General features: G+C 44.8%; 1 protein-coding gene across 1 annotated transcript in view; it reads left to right on the plus strand.

The window, feature by feature from the left end:
• cacna2d4a (calcium channel, voltage-dependent, alpha 2/delta subunit 4a) overlaps nt 1-18,888 on the plus strand; it is a 695,670-nt gene that overhangs the window by 578,154 nt on the left and 98,628 nt on the right. Inside the window, 3 exon segments of the mRNA XM_068051265.1 lie at nt 2,632-2,687; nt 6,855-6,875; nt 7,853-7,970. Of these exon segments, the coding sequence (XP_067907366.1) occupies nt 2,632-2,687; nt 6,855-6,875; nt 7,853-7,970 (195 nt within the window).

Below are 18,888 nucleotides of genomic sequence, written 5' to 3' on the forward strand. Positions count from 1 at the left end.
TCAAGCTGATAACATATACTTGTAGTACATTGATTTTTGTTGCAACACAATGGAATTTGTCCCTTGAGTAATATTGTAGTATCCTGATTGTGTTTGATAGCATGAATAGAAAATTGTTTAATGAAGGGGAAGCAGAGAGTAGGGATAAACGGGGTACTTACAAGTTAGCAGGCTGTAACAAGTGGAGTGTGACAAGGATGAATGCTGGGTTCTCAGCCAGTTACAACCTGTGTTAAGACTTAGACGAAGAGACCAAGAGTAATCTATCTATGTTTGCTGACAAAGCTAGGTGGGGATGTAAGTTGTGAGGAGGACACTAAGAGGCTGCAAAGATCATAAGATCATAAGAACTAGGAGCAGGAGTAGGCCGTCCGGCCCCTCGAGCCTGCTCCGCCATTCGATAAGATCATGGCTGATCTTTTCATGGACTCAGATCCACTTACCCGCGCTCCCACCGTATCCCTTAATTCCTTTATTGTTCAACAAGATATCTACCTTAGCTTTAAAGACGTTTACTGAAGAAGCGTCAACTACTTCACTGGGCAAAGAATTCCATAGATTAACAACCCTCTGGGTGAAGAAGTTCCTTCTTAATTCAGTTCTAAATCTGCTCCCTCTAATCTTGAGGCTATGCCCTCTTGTCCTAGCTTCACCTGCCAGTGGAAACATCCTCTCGACTTGTATCTTATCTATTCCCTTCATGATTTTATATGTTTCTATAAGATCCCCCCTCATTCTTCTGAACTCCAATGAATATAATCCCAATCTACTCAGTCTCTCCTCATTAGCCAACCCCCTCAACTCCGAAATCAACCTAGTGAACCTCCTCTGCACCCTCTCCAGTGCCAGTACATCCTTTCTCAAGTAAGGAGACCAAAACTGCACACAGTACTCCAGGTGCGGCCTCGCCAGTACCTTATACAGCTGCAACATAACCTCTCTGCTTTTAAACTCAATCCCTTTAGCAGTGAAGGACAAAATTCCATTTGCCTTCCTAATTACTTGCTGTACCTGCAGACCAATCTTCTGTGATTCATGCACAAGGACACCTATGTCCGTCTGCATAGCAGCATGCTGCAACTTTTTACCATTCAAGTAATAATCCTCTTTACTGTTACTCCTACCGAAATGAATGACTTCACATTTATTAACATTGTATTCCATCTGCCAGACCTTTTCCCACTCACTCAATGTATCTATGTTCCTCTGCAAAGTTTCACAGTCATCTGCACACTTTGCTCTGCCACTCATCTTAGTGTCATCTGCAAACTTTGACACCCTACACGTGGTCCCCAACTCCAAATCATCTATATAAATTGTAAATAACTGCGGTCCCAACACCGTTGCCTGAGGCACACCACTAGTGACTAATTGCCACCCAGAATAGCACTCATTTATCCCCACTCTCTGCTTCCTGTTAGTCAACCAATCCTCTATCCATGCTAATACTTTACCCCTAACGCCATGCATCCTTATCTTATGCAGCAGCCTCTTGTGCGGCACCTTGTCGAAGGCCTTTTGGAAATCTAGGTACACCACATCCACTGGGTCCCCATTGTCCACCTTGCTCGTAATGTCATCATAGAATTCCAAAAGATTTGTCAAGCATGACCTGCCCTTCATGAACCCATGCTGCGTCTGCCCAACGGGACAATTTCTATCGAGATGCCCTGCTATTTCTTCCTTGATAATAGACTCAAGCATCTTCCCCACTACAGAGGTTAAGCTAACCGGTCTATAATTCCCCATACAGATACAGACAGGTTAAGTGAATGGGCAACAAGGTGGCAGATGGAGTATAATGTGATGAAGTGTGAGAGGTTATTCATTTTGGTAGTAAGAATAGAGAAGCAGAATACTTTTTAAAGGCATCAAACTTCAAAATGTTGATGTGCAGAGGGATTTGGGTGTACTCATACAAGGAATACAGAAAATTAGCATGCAGGTACAGCAATCAATTAGGAAGGCAAATGGCATGTTGGCCTTTATAGCAAGAGTTTTGGAGTACAAGAATAAAGATGTCTTGCTACAATTGTACAGGGTTCTGGTGAGACCACACCTGGAATGCTGTGTGCAGTTTTGGTCTCCATATTTAAGGAAGGTTATACTTGCATTGGCGGCAGCAGAGAGAAGGTTCACTAGATTAGTTCCTGGGATGAGAGGCTGAGTAAATTGGGCCTATACTCTCTGGAATTTAGAAGAATGAGAGGTGATCTCATTGAAACATCCAAGGTTCTGAAGGGTAGACACTGAGATGTTGTTCCCCCTGGCTGGGGAATCTAGGGGCACTGTCTCAGGATAAGGGGACGATCATTTAGGACTGAGCCAAGAAGACACTTCTTCAATAAAGTGTTGTGAATCTTTGGAATTTTCTACCCCAGAGGGTCGTGAATGGTCCATTGCTAAATATATTCTCAGCTGAGATAGACAGATTTTTTGGTCTCTCTGGGAATCAAAGTAAATGGGGAGCGAGTAGGAAAGTGGAGTTGAAACAGAACTTCAGCCAGGATTATATTAAATGATGGAGCAGGCTTGAGGGGCCATATGGTCTGTTTCTTATGTTCTTAATTTTTTTTATTAAGCTTGTATGACATCTTTTCAGGGACAATAATGTCTCCTTAAATGTTGCAGATTTTTGGTTGAATTCAACTTCTGTGGCCTGTGGAATGTGGACAATGTGGTGAATGGTAAGTGAAAGAATTTTCATATGCATGAGGTAATGATGAAACATTGGCCCCTTCGAGGATGACACAGGAGAGATTATAATGGGGAATAAGGAAGTGGCAGAGGCATTAAATAAATATTTTGTATCTGTCTTTCTGTCAATAACATAAATAGTGGAGAACACAGGGATTAATGAGAGTGAAGAACTTAAAGTAATTAATATTTGTAAAGAAATAGTACTGGAGAAATTAATGGAGCTAAAAGCTGCCAAATCCCCTGGACCTGATGGCCGACATCCTAGGGTTTTAAAAGCAGTGGCTCCACAGATAGTGGATGCACTGGTTGTAATCTTCCAGAGTTCCCTAGGGCTGATTTTTGCCAGGGACAATCAAGTCCTGCCGCCGGGGCTGAAAGTGGGAGCCGACCATGCACCAGTGGGCAGTGGGGCCCTGGGATGGCATATTACCAGCGGTAGCCAATTAACAGGCCACCGCCAGGGCGGCTGTCTAATTGAGGATGGTGGCCCACCCCCCAACAGCTGCCGGCCCAATCAGAGGGTGGGTAGCTCAGTGGCCTTAGAGCACCACCAGTAGCGGTGGCCACTGCTGAAGCTGCTAGAGGAAGGAAAGGGCGCCTCCATGGCGAGGCACCCTCGAAGACCAGGTAAGCTAATTTCAAACATCCGGGGCAAGGCAAGCAGGCCCCAGCGATTGGGAGGTGGGGTAGTGATGACCTACAGGCAGCATTGCCATTGCCACAGAGGTGGCCATTGCTGCCAGGAGCCCCCACTATGGGCCATGGAGCAGCCATAAAGGAGGACCCTCCTGGGAACCCGCTGAAGTCTCCAAGGTTTACCTGGTCACCTCCTGCGGTGGCAGGCCCTCCCAGTATGGTGGGAAGTGGCCTTTAATTGGACATTTAAGTGGCTCAATTGGCCGCCCAATGGGCGGCCGCAATGCTGAGGTTTCTACTGCTGGTAATATGCCTTGGCTCCCCTCCCAACACCCTCACCTGCCATATTACCAGACCTTCTGTCTCCCAGCCCATCTCCAAAGGGCTGGTAAAATTCAACCCCTAGATTCTGGAATAATCCCAGTGGATTGGAAGGTAGCAAATGTAACCTCACTATTTAAGAAAGGAGAGAGAGAAAACAGAAAACTACAGGCCAGTTAACCTTAGATTAGTCATCGGGAAAATGCTGAAATTCATTATTAAGGAAGTTGTAACAGAGTGCTTAGAAAATCATAATATGATTAGACAGAGCCAGCATGGTTTATTGAAAGGGAAATCATGTTTGACAAAGCTCTTAAGCTTTTTGAGGATGGAACTAGGAAGATATATCAAGGGAACCACTGAATACAGTATATTTAAATTTTCAAAAGGCATTTAATAAGGTACCACAAAAGGTTGTTAAACAAAATAAGGGCTCATGGGGTTGGGGGTTAATATGTCAGCATGGATAGAGGTTTGGTTAAAGGACACAAAACAAAGAGTAGGAATAAACAAGTCATTTTCAGGTTGACAGGCTGTTATGAGTGGGGTACTGCAAGGATCAGCACTGAAGCCTCAGCTATTTATTATCAATTTTAATGACTTAGATGAAGAGACAGAGTGTAATGTATCCACATTTGCTGGGTGGGAAACTAAGTTATGAGGACGACACAAAGAGCTGAATTTTCCCGTGCCTGTGGAGACAGGTTTGGACGCAGGGGGCTGGGAAAGGAGTGGCAAACCCCATCAGGACTGACTCTGGGTGACTTTTCCAGGAGCAGGCTGCCAGGGGAATGGGCAGCTCGCTCCACAGAGGTGGGCATCCAATCGCTCTAATTAAGGCCCCAATCATGGGCCATTTTCACATGCTGACAGAACTTTCCCAGCATCAGACATGCCCCCACTGAGACTGGAGCCCGTAAACTGCATGGAACTGACCTTCCGGCGGCAGGTCAGAGGGCCATCAGAGCCTCCTCTCAAACACCCAATGATGGAGCCACAAGGCTGAAGCAGCTGCAGCCACAATCATTCCCGTGGCGGGGCTCCCCCTCCACACTGATAGCCCGAACATATCTGAGTCTTCTTCTAAAATATTTTCAGCAGACATCTGAGAGCACTTCCATTTTGAGGCCTCATCATGCTCACCTACCTCCTTCAACAACACCTACCTCTCCCAGTGGGGCTGCCGGTCGTTCAGTGCTGCAGGCCCTCTCATTGGGCCTCCCACGTCGCAATCCCACCCACCATCCTTAATTGGACAGCGAACACGGAGTTGGCCAATTAGGAGGCCGTTTCATGTAAAGTTGCTCCAGCGGGCTTGCTGAGGCAATGTAGGGGCTCGAGACCTGCAAATGGTCACAATGTCAGGGTCCCAACGCCTATGGGTAAATTCAGCCCAAAAAGTCTGCAAAGGGATGTGGACAGGTTAAGCGCATTGGCAAGAAGGTGGCAGATGGAGTGTAATGTGAGGAAATGTGAATTTATTCACTTTGGTAGGAAGAATTAAAAAAATAGAATTTTTTTAAATGGTGAGAGACTATTAATTGTCGGTGTTCAGAGGGATTTGGGTGTCCTTGAACAAGAAACACAGAAAGATAACATGCAGTTAGAGCAGTTAATTAGAAAGGCAAATGGTATGTTGGCTTTTATTACAGGGGGTTTAGAGTACAAAAGTAAGAAATTAGTTTGCGTAGCATCTCTTCCAGTGGCACCGCACATGTGATGGCGATTCCCCGGGAGCAGACAGCACTGGAGTGCTACCTACGTGGCCTGTGCGGTGTTTGGTAATGATATCAATGAGGAAACCCACATGGGCCATGCAGGTACCAGCCGGCGGTGCTGTCTGACTCTGAGGAACTGACATAGTTTATGTTACCACCTCTTCCCGCCCCCTCCCCCCCCACTCCTAAGGAAGGATATACTTGCCTTAGAGGCAATGCAGCAAAGGTTCACTAGATTGATTCCTGGGATGACAGATTGTACTGTGAGGGAGACTGAATAAAATAGACCTATATTCTCTGAATTTAGAAGAATGAGAGGTGATCTCATTGAAACATATAAGACGGAGAGGGCTTGACAGGGTAAACACTGAAAGACTGTTTCCCCTGGCTGTAGAGGGTAAGAGGTCAGCGATTTAGGGCTGAGAAAAGGAGAAATTACTTCACTTGGAGAGTTGTGAATATTTAGAATTCTCCACCTCAGAGAGCTGTGGATGCTCAGTCATTGAGTATATTCAAAGCTGAGATCAATAGATTGATGGATGCTAAGGAAATCAAGGGATATGGGGATAGGGTAGGGAAGTGAAGTTGGGATTGAAGATCAGCCATGACCTTATTGAATGGCGGAGTAGGCTCAAGGACCAAATGGTCTACTCCCGCTCCTATTTCTTATGTTCTCATGTTTTTATGTACTCCATAAATTGTAAGTATTGTGACTTAACTCAGACTATTGGAGTCTGTTGTAGTTTGAACAGTCCTGATACTTGTGACTGCAAACGTCTAAACTGCCTTTTATATACTGGTATTAAGATCATTTTGGTCTCCTGGCATAACTAAGGATAACCATGACAATCCAGCTGCTGCTTATAGGCATTTACTTGTCATCAAGCCTTCATCAGACTGCCAGGCAGATCACCACAGTAAAAAGGATCCATCAACTGGTACTGGAACACTTCTGAGAATGGTTGTACAGGAGTTAGCATTCTAGAGTGTTCCTCCGTTCTATCTGACAGAGGTTACGTGGAAAACAGATACCTTCAAAATAAGAAAGAAGTGAAATAGATTTTTAAAACTTCACACTTGGAGACCAAGACAGGCATTTTGAACCTGACACAAAAACAAAAGTTCGAGCATTAATGTTCGACCTTAGTTATTTTGAATATTTATATGAAACAAAATGAAGAGACAAAAATACTGAAGCAAAGAATAAACTGACCCAAAAATTACTTATAAATATATAAGCACATAAATAAGATCCTCTCATCTATATTCTGTAAGTTCCTGATGCCCTCAGACACAGAATCCTTTTTCAGGCCTCTGACTGGCAGTCTATCATTTTAATTCTGATTTCTGTTGTCTCTGTCTGTTTCACACATATTTTCTCCATGAATCATTGTCATCTATTTTATCACCCATCATCTGACTGTGATCATCAAATGGCGTGCTGTCTTCCCTTGTTAACGTGTCATGTAATCTGCTCAGCCAAGACAGTCTTCCATTTTGGTAAGTGGCTGTACATTCAACATTTGCAAGGTCATCCTCATCCATATTGCATTACAATAAAATCAAATGGTTCCCATTAAGTAGAAATTGATCAGATTCTAATGAAATTACATGAATGTGGAATACCCAATAACTATTGAGTGTTAATGAGTTCTGTAGTACTTCCTCAGGAGGGTAACTTAACCAATGTTTATCGTTTTAATTTAATTTTAATTTAGTTTTTAATTCAATGTTTATTGTTTCCTGCTACTTGCTACAATTTACATCTTATTGTTTAAAACATTAATATTTGTCTTCGTGGTGACATTGAGAGGGGAATTTTAACTCCCAAGTCTGTGGCTTGGGGACTGGTATAAAGTAAAATTTTTTTTAAACTCAAACTTGAATCCAACCCACCTCCAACCCTCCCACGTCCAGTTTTAATGGAGGTTGGTCAGTGGGCAGGCAATCAATCCACTCTCAGGAGGCAGGTCAGTCAGTAAAAGCTTTTAAGGAGACTATGTGCCTCCAGTTTAACAGGAATTTAAATTTAAGCCCATGGAGACTGGGTTCAACATGGCTTGGGAAATCTGGCAGGTAAAAGGAGGTAGGAAGGGCCAGATCCATGGAGGTAAGTGCATTTACAGCAATTCTTGTGAGCCAAGAAAAGCAGGAGTGTTTCATCCAGGCTCAACAATCTTACCTCTTTACAGACCCCACAATCTCCAACTCCTCCCACTCCTCACATGTCTGACTCCCCCCAGCCATCTCCGACTCCCCCCAGCTCCCCATCTCCATCTCTCTCAACCACCGACTCCCGTCACCTGATCTCCAATTCCTCCCACCCCCATCTGTGACTCCTGCACCCCACCCCGCCCCCGCTGACTGCGATCTCAAAAATATGCATGCCTGAATTTTTAATCCTTTAAAGACAAATTTGGTATGAATTTCATGCTGAACATTTCAGACTCATGTTTATGCTGCTTTAACTGTCACAGGTCACAAGCACCGGAAAGTGGAGCCCTTCCAGCCCTGCAACACTGAGTACCCAGCATTTATGTATGACCACACCATCAAAGAAGCAAATGGATTTGTTGAATGTGGAGACTGTCAGAAGTAAGGAAACTCTTTCGTTGCCTTATATACGTTTGCAGTTGGACTGTAATGCATGCAGCTCATTAGTGGGGCAAGGTGGAGAAGGATAAGACTGTAACAGGACCAGGAGACAGTTTAACTCCATCTTCCCGGTACCAATGTTTGAAAATAGCATAATCTATCTGTCATACCTCTGAATCACCAGTCAGAATTTTTACTGACCTGACCCACAGGTGCAGTTTGGGACTTTACCACACACTGTGGAGTTATGATGTCACTGATGCATCCCCAGCCTGGAGGCTCAGCCTGATTGACAGACAGGGCCTCCAGTCAGATGGAGAGACAATCATTAGCAATCACAGCAACAAGTAGGTCTGCACCAGGGATGGGGAAAGAGGCTCGACTGGAAGGGGACTGGGGTATCTACCACAGGGTAGTGAGTGTCGACTGGGTGAGGGTATCGGTTGGAGGGGGAGAGGAAAGGGGGCCAATTGGAGGGGGAGAGGAAGGGAGGCCAATCGGACAGGAGGAGGAGGTGGGCAGCCAAACCTGGGGTGGGACGGTTGGGTGTTCGAGGGTGGAGAATTGGAGACCTGGTTGGGGCGGGGACTATGAGCAGCTCGGGGCTAAATTAAAAGCAGAACCACAAAGGTAATAATCTCCAGATTACTACCTGAGCCACGTGCAAATTGGCATAGGGTAAATAAGATTAGAGAGGTAAACGCATGGCTCAAAGATTGGTGTGAGAGAAAAGGGTTCCAATTCATGGGGCACTGGCACCAGTACTGGGGAAGACGAGAGCTGTTCCATTGGGACAGGCTTCATTTGAACCATGCTGGGACCAGTGTCCTGGTAAATTGTATAATGAGGGTTGTAGATAGGATGTTAAACTAATTAGTAGGGGAGAGGTTTCAATTGAAGGGAAGGTTTTAAAAATCAAAACGAAATGGGAGAGCAGAGGTGCAGGGTAGTGAAGAGGCGAACCGTAATCAAAGTGTGACAGGAAGGGGCAGAAAATATGAGCAGAAGAGTGCAGCAGAAATTAGAACCAGAATGAGTAATAATGGTAAAAAGTCAAAGCTTAAGGCTCTTTATCTGAATGCACGCAACATTTGTAACAAGATGGATGAGTTGAGGCACAAATAGAAATAAATAAGTATGACTTGATAGCTATTACAGAGACATGGTTGCAGGGTGACCAAGACTGGGAACTCAATATTCCAGGGTATTCGACGTTCCGGAAAAATAGGCAAAAAGGAAAAGGAGGTGGGGTAGCTTTGTTAATAAAGGAAGGTATCAGTGCGGTGGTGAGTAGTGAATAAGGTGCAATAGATCATGATGTGGGATCAGTTTGGGTGGAAGTAAGGAATAGCAAGGGGAAGAAGTCATGGGTGGGAGTCATCTAGAGGCCCCCGAAGAGTTGCCTCACTGTAGGACAAAGTATAAATCAGGAAATAACAGAGGCGTGTAAGAAGGGCGCTACAATTGTCATGGGTGATTTTAATCTGCATATTGACTGGTCAAATCAGATTGGCAGATGTAATATGGAAGACGAGTTTGTAGAGTGCATCAGGGATTGTTACTTAGAACAATCCATTGCAGAAACTACCCGAAAACAGCCCATTTTAGATCTAGCAATGTGTAATGAGGCAGGATTAATAAGAGATATCGTGGTTAAAGATCCTCTAGGGGGTAGCGATCACAACATGGTAGAATTTCAAATTCAGTTTGAGGGCGAGAAACTCGGGTCTCAAACCAGTGTCCTCAACTTAAACAAGGACAATTATGGAGGTCTGAAGAAAGAGTTGTCTGAAGCCGGCTGGGAAAATAGACTAAGGGGAGGGTCAGTGAATGAGCAGTGGCAGACATTTAAGCAGAAATTTCATAACGCTCAGCAAAAATTTATCCCGGTCAAAAAGAAGGACTTGATGAGAAGGATGAACCACCCATGGTTAACAAAGGTGATCAAAGAGAGTATCCAATCAAAAACTAAGGCATACAAAGCGACGAAAACTAGTGGTAGGCCAGAGGATTGGGAATTTTTTTAGGAACCAGCAGTGGATGACTAAAAAGCTAATAAAGAAGGAGAAAATTGATTATGAAAGTAAATTGGCAACCCCCAAGACGCCCCCCTTCCCCCCAATCGACCACCCTTGCCTCAACAGGACCTGACCAATCACCCCCGGCGAGCCCCCAAAAACGTAACTTTCCCCAGAGCCATCCTTCTCTTCTTCTCAAAGCTGGGTTGCAGTCCCTGCAGTGGCCACCACGCTTGATGGCGCTTCTAGGACTACGAGCTGCCGACCCGCTGATTGGCCAGCAGCTCCATTAGGCGGGACTCCCTGCCTCAATGAGGTGGAAGACCAGCCTCAGACCAGTTAAAGGCCTGGGGACCCTAAAATGCGTTCCGGATCCGCAGGCCAGGCAGAGGCGGGTTCGCCACTGACTTTTCAGTCAGCGGATGGCTCCCGTCTGATGCGGGTAAAATTCAGCCCAATGTCTCTTCACGTGCATGAAACATATATTTTCTCTAGTGTCTCTTCTCTCCATATGTTCTAACCCTCATCCCACTTCCATTGTTACAAGAAACAGTAGACCAGCAAAGGACAGAGCACTTGGCAATGGGAGGAAAAGAAGCCTCCATTATGGATCTTGCCCCCTTGAAGTGCAGGCCATCTTTATCCAAGGATTCTAAAGATTATGGGAGAAGAATAACCAGCATTGTAAGTCCCACCAAAAGATTATTATCCCAAGACTCCCTACAGCACATCCAATCAAAAGGGACTCACATTATTTCTCCAGGAGCACTAGAGTAATGTGGAGTGCTTGCCAATGTACCATTACCATCCCACGGTATTACCATTCGAGTTACTTTTTGTCACTCTGTCCTTTTTGTGTTTTTGAAGGATCTTCTCAGATTGCCAGAGCCAGCCCCTCCCAGGTTTGGCCTAAAAACAGCCCCAGGATAAATGGCAGAATATACAGCACCCTTTCATTGCGTTTACTGAGTTACCAGTTCAGATACATCCATCTCAGGAGGTTTAGATAGAGAACAGGAGGGCAGCAAAAGTGGGGAGTCCCCGAGCATAGGTGGACATGAGCAGGAGCAAGTGGAAGAAGAGCAGATTGAAATGATCTTTTTCCACACTGTTTACCTCAGAGAACCTGATCTTCATGGCCCAGCTTTTAACAAAAAGGTGCTTTCTGAGCATGGTAGATTATTGGGGTCATTGCTGCAGCTACCCAGAAGCTTCTAAGAAATAGCAGCAAGTATAGAGTAATCCAGCAATCAACCAGGAGAGACAGAACCTGCAGATATCCTTGGTTAGATTGACAAATCCAGTGGCATCTGCAGCACCACCCCTCGTCAGAGAGGCCATGATGACAGCTCAGACAGCTGCCATGCCAGGTCTTGGGCTGCACACTGACTACATACCTGGGCATAGTTAATGATGAGCTTGGCCAAATGAGGCATGAGATTGGATGGACTTCCATGATTATATTAAAACCATCTATACATCTGCAGATTAGAGAACACGGCGACAGAGAGCAAGTCGGGTCACTGACTCTCACTCTCGCTCAATAGCAAGACTTTCAGATTCTTGGGACATTGGGACCGGCTCTGGGGGAGATGGGACCTGTACAGGCCGGATGGGTTGCACCTCAACAGAGCCGGGACTGAGTTTCTTGTGGGACGTTTTGCGAATGCCTTTGGGGAGGGTTTAAACTGGTTTGGTGGGGGATGGGGATCTGAGGGTAGACTCAGTTCGGACAAAATCAGAAATGAAAATGGAAGGCAGAAAATTAATGGATGAGTCTGGAAGACAGAGGAAACAAAGGTTAGAAAATGAAAAAAAAGAGTCTGGCAGTGCTCAAGGGTATCTATTTCAATGCAAGGAGTAGAGAAAATAAAGCAGATGAGTTGAGGGCACAGATAGACACATGGCAGTATGATATGAATTCTATTACAGAAACATGGCTTAAGGAGGGACTGGAATGGCAGCTTAATCTTCCTGGTTACAGTATTTTCAGACGCGATAAGAAAGGAGGGGGAGTGGCAATTTTGGTCAAAGAAATTATTACAGCTGTGAGAAGGGATGCGATGTTGGAAGGTTCATCAAATGAGGCCATATGGATTGAGCTAAAGAACAAAAAAAGGGCACTCACACTGCTGGGAGTGTACTGTAGACCCCCAAGCAGTCAGAGGGAGATAGAAGAGCAGATATGTAGGCAAATCTCTGAGAAGTGCAAGAACAATAGGGCAGTAATAGTAGGGGATTTTAACTACCCCAGTATTAACTGGGATAGTTTTAGTGTGAAAGGAATTGAGGGAGCAGAATTCTTGAGGTGCATTCAGGAGAATGTTTTTGGCCAGTATCTATCAAGTCCAACAAGAGAGGGTGCAGTTTTAGACTTAGTTTTGGGAAATGAAGCTGGGCAGGTGGAAGGAGTCGCAGTGGGAGAGCATTTTGGTAGTAGTGATCATAATTCAGTCACTTTTAACATAATTATGGAAAAGGACAAGGAAAGAACAAGAGTTGGAGTTCTCAATTGGGTCAAGGCCAATTTTACCAAGCTGAGGAAGATTTAGCGAAAGTGGACTGGAAACAGCTACTTGAAGGTAAATCAGTGTCAGAGTAGTGGGAGGCATGCAAAGGAGAGATTCAAGGGGTTCAGAGTAAACATGTTCCCCCAAAGAAAAATGGTGGTATGGCCAAATCTAGAGCCCCGTGGATGTCAAGGAGTTTACAGGGTAAGATAAGGCAGAAAGCTTATGCCCGACACAGAGAACTCAATACTACAGAAAGCTGAGAGAGTATAGAAAGTGGAGGGGTGAAATCAAAAAGGAAATTAGGAAAGCAAAGAGAGGGCATGAATGAATATTGGCAAGCAAAATCAAGGTGAACCCAAAGATGTTTTATCAATACATTAAGAATAAGATGATATCTCAGGAAAATATAGGGCGCATAAAAGACCAAAAAAGTAACCTATATGTAGGGGTGGAAGATGTTGGTATTATTCGTAATGAATACTTTGCGTCTGTCTTTACAAAAGAGGGGGACGATGCAGATATTGTAGTGAAGGAAGAGGGGTGTGAAGTATTGGATGTGACAAACATAGGGAGAGAGGAAGTATTAATGGGATTAGCATCCTTGAAAGTTGATAAATCACCAGGGCCAGGTGAAATGTCCCCCAGGCTTTTAAAAGAAGCAAGAGAGGAAATAGCGGAAGGTCTGACCATCATTTTCCACTCCTCACTGGATACAGGTGTGGTGCCGGAGGATTGGAGGACTGCTAAGTTTGTACCTCTGTTTAAAAAGGGAGTGAGGAATAGACCAAATAATTACAGGCCAGTCAATCTAACCTCAGTAGTGGGCAAATTATTGGAATCTATTCTGAGAGACAGGATAAACTGTCACTTAGAAAGGCATAGATTAATCAAGGATAGTCAGCATGGATTTGTTAAGGGAAAATCTTGTCTGACCAACTTGATCAAATTTTTTGAAGAAGTAACAAGGAAGATAGATGAGGGTAGTGTAGTTGATGTGGACTACATGGATTTTAGCAAGGCTTTTGACAAGGTCCCTCATGGCAGGCTGGTTAAAAAAATAAAATCCCATGGGATCCAGAGAAATGCAGCAAGGTGGATACAAAATTGGCTCAGTGGCAGGAAACAAAGGGTAATTGTTGATGGGTGTTTTTGCGACTGGAGGGCTGTTTCCAGTGGCGTTCCGCAGGGCTCAGTACTGGGTCCCCTGCTTTTTGTGGTATATATTAACGATTTGGACGTAAATGTGAGGGCATGATCAAGAAGTTTGCAGACAACACAAAGATTGACCATGTGGTAGATAGCGAGGAGGATAGCTGTAGGCTACAGGAAGATATTGATGGTCTGGTCAGATGGGCAGAAAAGTGGCAAATGGAATTCAACCCAGAGAAGTGTGAGGTGATGCATTTGGGGAGATCAAACAAGGCAAAGGAATACACAATTAATGGGAAAATACTGAGAAGTGTAGAGGAAGTGAGGGACCTTGGAGTAAATGTCCACAGATCCTTAAAGGTAGCAGGACAGGTCGATAAGGTGGTTAAGAAGGCATATGCAATCTTTTTCTTTATTAGCCGAGGTATAGAATATAAAAGCAGGGAGGTTATCCTGGAATTGCATAAATCATTGGTTAGGCCACAACCTGAGCACTATTTGCAGTTCTGGTCACCTCATTACAGAAAGGATGTAATTGCACTAGAGAGGGTACAGAGGAGATTTATGAGGATGTTGCCGGGACTGGGAAAATGCAGCTATGAGGAAAGATTGGATAGGCTGGGGTTGTTCTCTTTGGAACAGAAAAGGCTGAGGGGAGATCTGATTGAAATGTACAAAATTTTGAGAGGCCTGATAGGCTGGAGGTGAAGGACCTATTCACCTTAGCAGAGAGGTCAGTGACTAGGGGGCACAGATTTAAAGTTTAATACATAGGGCCCTGTTCTTTGCAGACAGAAAGAATATGTACAAACATTGTGCCTGTTTCAGCTACACAAAATAAGTGACAGCCATTCACTGGTTCATTCCTCAGGACAATACCTTGACCAATCACAGTCAAGCTGCCTGGTTTAAATTTCAAACAAAGCTTGGCAGTTAACTGTCAGTCACTGTAAACTGGTGCATTCTCCATGGCAACACCTCTACCAATCAGAGTTCACTTGCCAACCAATCAGCACTCTCTTCTCATGCAGTATAAATTGTTGTTTTCCCTTACATTGATTATTCTTGCTGATTGTCCTGATGAGTGCAAGACAAAATGCTTCGACAACATGTCTCTATTTTCAGCAATACTCAGATTTAAAGTAAAAGCAAAATACTGCGGATGCTGGAAAGTGATTGGTAGAAAGATTAGAGGGGAGATGAGGAAAAGTTTTATCACCCAGAGGGAGGTGGGGGTCTGGAACTCACTGCCTGAAAGGGTAGTTGAGGCAGAAACCCTCAACTCATTCAAAAGAAGTCTGGATATGCACCTCAAGTGCTGTAATCTGCAAGGCTACGGACCAAATGCTGGAAGGTGGGATTAGAATGGGTGAAACGTTTTTCGGCCGGCACAGACACAACGGGTCAAGTGGCCTCTTTCTGTGCTGTAAACTTTCTATGATTCGACTGTTTTGCCCGCCATTCATGACGATGTAAGAGCCAGAAGGCAGTCTGGGTCAAGTTGTCCCTATAGCTGTGGAGAATTCACAGCAAGGTGCAACATGTTCCAGCGTCTGTGTGCAAGAGATTGAGGTTTACTTCATTCCCAGCACCACTTACTGAAGATACAGGTTAGTCTCCTCACTCTCCTCTGTCTTAGTAGTTCATATAGAAGTAGCTCTAGGATGGGTAGCCACACACACAGAACATCACCACAGAAAGACTCGATAAGAACGAAGCACCACGGTGATAAAGAATAGGCGATCTACTCATGATTTTTTAATTTCAGATGAGCAAGGAAAACAGGTGTGGATGTGTATACCTAAAATTTGGGAATAGGAGGATAGCACAAGTTTAATGGGAGGGTGCATTTTGTATTGATTTTGGAATGGAGCTATTGTACCAAAAGCTGCAAGAAGGAACCCTTCCCTTTGCTAGTGAAGCAGGTGATGGTTGCTCTGGAGACAGCAAGGCAAGTATCTTCAGCAACAGAAAGGGTCTTATAGAAATATAGTTAGCAATATAAAAACAGATAGTAAGAGTTTCTATAGATATTAAAAAAAGAAGAGTTAACAAAGTCAGCGTCAGTCCTTTAGAAAGCAAGTCTGGGGAATTAATAATGGAAAATAAGGAGATGGCAGATGAATTGAACAGGTATTTTTCATCGGTCTTCACTTATGAGGATACAAGTAACATCCCAGAAATAGCTGGAAATCAGAAAATGGAAGGGAGGGAAGAAAAATCAAGAAAATTACAATCACCAGGGAAGTGGTACTGAGCAAATTGTTGGAGCTGTAGGCTGACAAGTCCCCGGGTCCTGATAGACTTCATCCTAGGGTCTTAAAAGAAGTGGCTAGTGAGATAGTTGATGCATTGGTTTTAATCTTCCACAATTTCCTAGATTCGGGGAAGGTTCCATTGGATTGGAAAATGGTGAATGTAGCTCATTTATTCAAAAAGGGAGACAGAAAGCAGCAAACTACAGCCCAGTTAGCTTAACATCTGTCATAGGGAAAATGTTTGGGCCTGGACTTTTCATTCCCCAGGCTTTTAATTGGCTCCTTGAGGCAGGAAGTCCCACCTAATGGAACTGCCGGCCAATCAGCGGGCTGGCAGCTCTTAGTCCCAGCAGTGCCACCGGGAGCGGTGGCCACTGCTGGGACTACACCCAGCCAACAGTAGCAAGAGGAAGGATGGCCCTGGAACTAAGGTAAGTATTTGGGGCCTCACCAGGGACAATTGGCCGGGCCCTGGTGAGGCAAGTGGGGTCGGTTAGGGGGGTGGGGGGAGTGTTGTGCGATTGGGGCAGTTGGGGCTATGGGGGCGGCTCTCCGTGGGGCACAGGGTGTCCGCTCAGGAGGGTCCCCCCCAGCCCGCTTGGTATCTTTGCTGTACAGCTGCCGCGGGTATTTTACCCGCGGCTGCTGGAGAAGACCCTTAAGTGCCAGCTAATTGCCAACTTAAGGGCCTTGATTGATCTGGGGCTGTAAAATTGCAGCAGGGACAGGAAAGCGTCGGGAATGGCACCTACCCCCCCTCCCACTCGATTTTACGGCCCCCCTGCCACCAGCCTGCTCGTTGTGGTGGCAGTAAAATTCTGGTCTTGGTGTTACATTTGACCCTGAGATGAGCTTCAGACCTCATATTCACAACATTACCAACCTGCCTATTTCCACATCTGCAACATTGCCCAACTTCACCCCTCTTTCAGCTCATTGCTGCTGAAACCCTCATTCATGCCTTAGTTACCTCTAGACTTGACTATTCCAAAGCACTCTGGGCTGGTCTTCCATATTCTACTCCCCATAAACTTGAGGTCACCCAAAATTCTGCTACCTATGTTTTAACTCGCGTCAAGTTCTGTTCCCCTATTACTCCTGTGCTTGCTGACCTACATTGGCTCCCAGTCAAGTAAAGTCTTGATTTTAAAATTCTCTTTATTTTCAAATCCCTCCTTGGTCTCACCCCTCCATATCGCTTTAATCTCCTCAAACCCCACAACCCTCCAAGATATCTGCGCTCCTCTAATTCTGGCCTCTTGAGCAGCCCCGATTTTAATCGTTCCACCTTTGGTGGCTGCGCCTTCAGTTGCCTTGGCCCTAATTTCTGGAATACCCTCCCTACACCTCTCTGCCTCTCTACCTCACCTTTCTCCTTTAAGAAACTCCTTAAAACCTAGCTATTTGACCAAGCTTTTGTCATCTGACCTAATATTTCCTTATGTGGCTCGGTGTCATATTTTGTTTTATAATGCTCCTGTGAAGTGCCTTGGAGCGTTTCATTATGTTAAAGGCACTATATAAATATAGGTTGTTGTTGAATGTATATGAGGTGCCACATGTATAGCTGTACATACGGGCGTGGCTGTATGTATACGAAAGCACAGAAGCTGATGCAGGTTCTCAATTCAGCATCAGACAACACAGGTTGTAATTTGCTTGTAACTTATCGGATATGAAGAAGAGCAATGTGCAATAAAAAGGCAGATTGTTACTAGGTGACAGCAAAAAATTAATTAGCAGAAAGAATTGCCCTATGTTTGATTCCCTCCAATCAGGTTTCCGCCCCAGTCACAGTACCGAAATGGCTCATCACAGTTACAAATGACATCCCATGTGACTGTGACAAAGGTAAACTATCCCTCCTCGAACTGCCTGCAGCCTTTGACAGGGTTGACCACACCATCCTCCTCCAATGCCTCTCCACTGTATTCCAGCTGTGTGGAACTGCTCTCACCTGGTTTCATTCTTATTTATCTAATTGTATACAGAGAATCACTGCAATGGCTTCTCTTCCTCCTCCCACATCGTTATCTCCGGTGTCCCCCAGGGATCCTTCCTTGGCCCCCTCCTATTTCTCATCCAGGTGCTGCCCCTTGGCGACATCATCCAAAAGCACAGCGTTGTTTTCATATGTATGGTGACAACACCCATCTCTACCTCACCACCACCTTTTTCAACTCCTCTACTGTTGCTAAATTATCAGTCTGCTTATCCAACATCCAGTATTGGATGAGCAGAAATTTCCTCCCGTTAAATATTGGGAAGACTGAAACCATTGTTTTCAGTGTCCGCTTCAAACTCCGGTCCCTAGCTACCAATTCCGTTGCTGTCCCTGGCAACAGTTTGAGACTAAACCACTCTGTTTGCAACCTTGGTATAGTATTTGCCCCAAGATGAGCTTCTGACCACATATTCACGCCATCACTAAAACCACCTATTTCCATCTCTGTAATATTGCCTAACTTCACCCCTGTCTCAGCTCCTCTGCTGCTGAAGCTCTCATTAATACCTCTCGACTTGACTATTCCAATGCTGGTCTCCCACAGTCTACTTTCCATAAACTTGAGGTCATCCAAAGCTCTGCTGCCCATGTCTTAAATCTGTAAGTTCTGTTCACATATCACTCCTGTGCTCACTGACCTACATTGGCTACTGATCCAGCAGATCAGTTGATTTTAAAATTCTCATCCTTGTTTTCAAATCCCTCCATGTCCTCGTCCCTCCCTATCACTGTAATCTCCTCTGGCCTCACAACCCTCCGAAATACCTATGCTCATCTAATTCGGGTCCCTTGAACATCCCCAATTTTAATTGTTCCACCGGTGGTGGCTGCACCTTCAGCTGCCTTGTCCCTAAACTCTGGAAGTGCCTCCCTACACCTCTCTGCTTCTCTACCTCACTTTCCTCCTTTAAGACACTCCTTAAAACCTACCTGTTGACTAAGCTTTTGATCATCTGACCTAATATTTCCTTACGT

Source organism: Heterodontus francisci, chromosome 18 (genome assembly GCF_036365525.1).
Source record: "Heterodontus francisci isolate sHetFra1 chromosome 18, sHetFra1.hap1, whole genome shotgun sequence".
Taxonomy (NCBI): Eukaryota; Metazoa; Chordata; class Chondrichthyes; order Heterodontiformes; family Heterodontidae; genus Heterodontus; species Heterodontus francisci.